The 4,461-nt window shown below is 40.0% G+C and overlaps 1 protein-coding gene across 1 annotated transcript in view; it reads left to right on the top strand.

Annotated features, from left to right (window-relative positions):
- LOC114922654 (sterol O-acyltransferase 2-like) overlaps positions 1 to 4,461 on the top strand; it is a 22,095-nt gene that overhangs the window by 4,663 nt on the left and 12,971 nt on the right. Inside the window, exons 4-7 of the mRNA XM_029284383.1 lie at positions 1,110 to 1,181; positions 2,112 to 2,188; positions 2,384 to 2,429; positions 3,091 to 3,220. Coding sequence (XP_029140216.1) covers positions 1,110 to 1,181; positions 2,112 to 2,188; positions 2,384 to 2,429; positions 3,091 to 3,220 — 325 coding nt within the window. The remainder of the gene's footprint in view (positions 1 to 1,109; positions 1,182 to 2,111; positions 2,189 to 2,383; positions 2,430 to 3,090; positions 3,221 to 4,461) is intronic.

Raw genomic sequence — 4,461 nt, 5'->3', positions numbered from 1 at the left:
TGAGAAATAGGTGGGGATAGCGATGCCCGTCCAATGGAGCCATGCACAGTACTTCAGTAGGCAGTGAGGAATGGAAGGAGAAGGTAGTGTTGTAGTTGACTCGTCCACTGCATCAGTTGAAAATGAACCCTGCTATAGAAAATCCCTCCAAAGGTGAAGTGTGTGCAGTAATACGATTCCTGTGTGTGAAAAAACTGCCAGCAGCTGCGATTCATCATGAACTGTGTAATGTTTATGGAGCAAATGTGATGAGTGAGGGCGTCGTACGTCAATGGTGTCACATGTTTAAAGATGGACGAACTGACGTCCACGATGAGGCAAGAAGTGGCCACCCATCTGTAGTCAGCAATGAACTCATGCAGAAAATTGACAAAAAGGTCCATGGAGTACATTGGTTCATGACATTTCTTTACCCTTTCCCCAAATTTCTCAGACTGTTTTGTATGAGGTAGTGAAGGACAATTTGGGATATCGCAAGTTCTGTTCTTGTTGGGTACCAAAACTCCTTTCTGAGGAGCACAAAACACACCAAATGGGTTCACGATGCTGTTACACGGTGGCTTCATTCCCAGGCGGGAGATTTTTTTGCAGAAGGAATTTCAATCCTTGTAAGATGTTACGATAAGGGCCTCAATTTGAATGACGATTATGTCAAAAAGTAATGTAATGTTGTATTTTTCTAATCTGTATAATAAAAGTTCTGTATCTGCACGTGTCTGTCATGGATAACCAAATGGAGGTTTATTTCCGAATTGCCCTCATATGTTCTTGTTGCAAATTGGAAGACTAGCAGATTTCATCCAAGCAAGACAATGAGCTGAAAAATCAGCAGGCAGTATAGCTGACAGATATCCAAGTGCCATTTCTGTCTGAAAAGTCTAAACAGACAGAGCCTGGAGCACCATGGGATCCACCATGGGAGCATTAGAGACCTCGTGGATCACCCCATCCAGCTGAGCTGATGGGTGCAATTCCATTCCTTGAATAATCCACAAGGATAATACCGAAGGACAGGTAGATGGCATAGCAGAACACTAAAGTCCCCTGCAAGAATATCTACATGATGTAACTTCACACTGTTTCATTGCTCATTTCCCCCTCTGGCATAGATGCGGTTCCTGATGAAAAGCCACTCATTTCTGCGAGAATCGATGCCCCCTCTTCTCCATGCCAGGGACCACGTTGGTGAGTTTGACTTGGAGGCCCTTAGTGATGATTATGATGGCTGTAAGTTGTCCCCAGAGTCCCCAAACTGATTTTCCACCAATGGCAGCATTTTAGTTGTAGCATAAGCTAGTCATCCAACCATTGGCCTCCACTTACTAATCACAGACTTTCTCAACTTATGACTGCTGAGGAACTATTGGATTACATTTTCCATTTTCCTGTCAGTGATTGGGTCATGTTAGATGTTGTAAGTAGATTTTAGGTATATCAAAATGCTAAGAATAGTTATATGGATGCAAAGCAAAGGAAACCTCTTGCTTGGATCAAGTACACTTCCCCACATCCCTCACCAAATCACAGTTTCTCCTACTTGCCAGACTTCATTTTCCACGAAGAGGTGCAAAACATGGGAGATTTATTTATTTATCTATTTATTTATTTTTCTTATTAGGATACAAAGCAGAATTCTGCATCCTGTATCATACCTTAACTATAGTGGGTTTTGAGGCTACTTTTTGTAGATAAGTATCTTGATAAGAAGGGCCGTGGTTAGAATGCCATATTGCAGGATAATTCTGCCAACTGCTAGAAGTTCGATTGTCACTGGCTCAAGGTTGACCTTCCATCATTCCAAGGTCAGCAAAATGAAAACCCAGATTGTTGGGGGGGCAATATGCTGACTCTGTAAACTGCTTAGAGAGGCTGCAAAACATTGTGAAGCAGTATATAAGTCTAAGTGCTACTGCTACTGCTATCATCACGTACACATAAAGCTCTGCATTCCTCCTGCTGAAACGGTATGCAGAGATAAGATGTCTCCACTTGAGCATCATGTGTGCTCCAGGGCAACTATTTCTTCAGTGTACAACACAAACTGCTGTCTCGGTACTTGTCCCTGTGTACTTTCAATAGTTCCTTTGCTTCTTTCTTCCACTTCAGGGAAGATAAGCCCTCCTGAATTATCAACGTACTTGTATTTTCTTTTCTGTCCTACTTTGATCTACAGAAAGAGCTATCCAAGGTAATTCCTAGCATATCATCCTTGTATTTTTGGGCTGCTTGGTTTCTCAGCTGTATCAGAAAAAGAGTGGGCAAAACAAGCTTCAGTGTCTACAGCCCATGCCCCTAGAGCAATGGTGTAACCATTGTATTTCCCAAGAAAAGGGAACTGCACCCTTATCACATCTCAACCCAATCCCTACTCCTTTCCTTATAGAGATCCATACATCCGCTGGAGTTACGTCATCCAAAAATTGGTTGAGGTGAGTAAAACACATTAAGTTTCCATTGGCTGGTTGGTTTTATCTGGCCTCTTTATGGATTAGAAAAGTGCTTGGAGACTATTGGATTTTCCCACAAGACTGAGCTAAACTGGGAACCCTAAGGTATCTTAGGTGGCCAAGGTAGTAAATAGCAATAACACTTTAAGAAACCCTGAGTCATTAAAGGCCACCATTTAAATTTCCCAGAGTTCTCTAGCCTTGAGTGAATTATAACATTTGTCCTGAGTCATGTTTGATGCAAAAAAGTTCACTGCCCCTTAGAGATGTTTGATGCAAAAAAGTTCACTGCCCCTTAGAGATGTACAATTTAAAACTTTAGACACAATGTACATATTTTCAAACATCTCCCAAAAGAAAACAAAAGGAAAAAGGGTTTGAAAGAGAGTAGAGTTAATGGAACTTAGAGCCACTCAGCAAGTGAGTGGTGCAGAAATCTATGACAGGTTGACTAAAACTAAAGAAAAGGGAGGACAGCATTTGGGCATTGTAGGAGATTAAAATGGCAGCCAAATCCAGCTTCTGAAACCATAGATGAGAAGAAGGTTGTTCTTAGTCGTAGCCATGGCAACCAGTATGCCTTTCCAGAACACTGAGATGCCAGTGGATCACTAAGGTAGTATTTTTTCTCTGTGTCCCACAGTTCCTGTCGAGTATATATTTTGTGAATTTCCTTATGAAATACTCCTTCATCCCTATGTTCAAAAACATGCATAAGCAGCCCTTCACCATCAAAATCCTGCTACTTTCCATCTTTGATTCAGTAGTACCTGGTATGTGGAAACAATTATTATTTTATTTGTGTAATGGGATTACAGGATAAGGCTGATTTATCACATTTTAGAGAAAGTGAAGACGTACAACAGGTAGTTCTCAACTGACAACCATTTGTTTAGTGACCTTCAAAGATACCACAGCACTGAAAAAAGTGACTTATAACCATTTTTCACACTCATGGCTGTTGCAGCATCCCCTATGCTCATGTGATCAAAATACACGCCATAAATACTGGCATGTATTTATGAAAGTTGCAGTGCTCCAGAGGGTGCCACGATCACCTTTTGCATCCTTCTGACCAGCAAAATCAATAGGGAAACCAGATTCACTTAACCACTGGGTTGCTAACTTAACAACTGCAATGATTCACTCAAGAAGTGGCAGGAAAAGTCATAAAATGGGGCAAAACCCAACTGTCTCACTTAGCAAAAGAAATTTTGGGTTCAATTGTGATCATAAGTCCAGGAATACCTAAAGCAACTAAGTGATACACTGTAAGCCATGTTGAATTGCTTTGGGTTGCAAGATGGGCATCATATAAATTTAATAAATAAATAAATTGTTACCTCATCCCACAGCCCAAGATATAGATGATTTTGGACTATATGTAGCACCCACAGAAAATGATGAGGTAGATCTGGCAGTCTGCTAGTTTTATTCATGATGAAAGTATGTGAAATAGAACAAATGTCCAGCAAAGAAGTCTTTATGAATTCATTGTTGGATGATTCTGTTTCCTGTAAAAGGGCTTTAGCAACCGGTAGATACTTATTCTTTTCTTCTGCTTTTGCCTCAATTATTCTCCAAGTGCAATAGTTGATGTTAAGAAAGATTACAAGAGTAGTAAAAAGAACAAAAAGAAGAAAAATATATTAGCAAAATCGTTCTTTGACATGGTAACAGAACTCAACCTTCAGGATATATGGAGAGAGACACACAGGTTAGATAAACAATATACATTCTATTCATATCCACATCAATCTTGGTCTAGGATTGATATGGCCTGGGCAACAACAGAAGTATTAACTGGGATAGAGAAAATTGAAATAGGGCCTAATGATTGGGCGGATCACAACCCAATAATAATAAAATGGAAAGGCCAAAAACAGAGGAAAAGATGGACAATGAATCAAAGACTGTGTAAAGATAAGAAATACATACAGATGTTAGAAAAGGAGTTGACATTATTTTTTCAGGTAAATAAAAAGGAAGAGACATCAACACAAAACTTGTGGGA

This window comes from Protobothrops mucrosquamatus, unplaced genomic scaffold (assembly GCF_001527695.2).
Source record: "Protobothrops mucrosquamatus isolate PMUCROS unplaced genomic scaffold, P.Mucros_1.0 scaffold555, whole genome shotgun sequence".
NCBI lineage: Eukaryota > Metazoa > Chordata > Lepidosauria > Squamata > Viperidae > Protobothrops > Protobothrops mucrosquamatus.
Note: the sequence above shows the minus strand (reverse complement) of the source record. Positions and strands in the feature narration are given on the sequence as shown.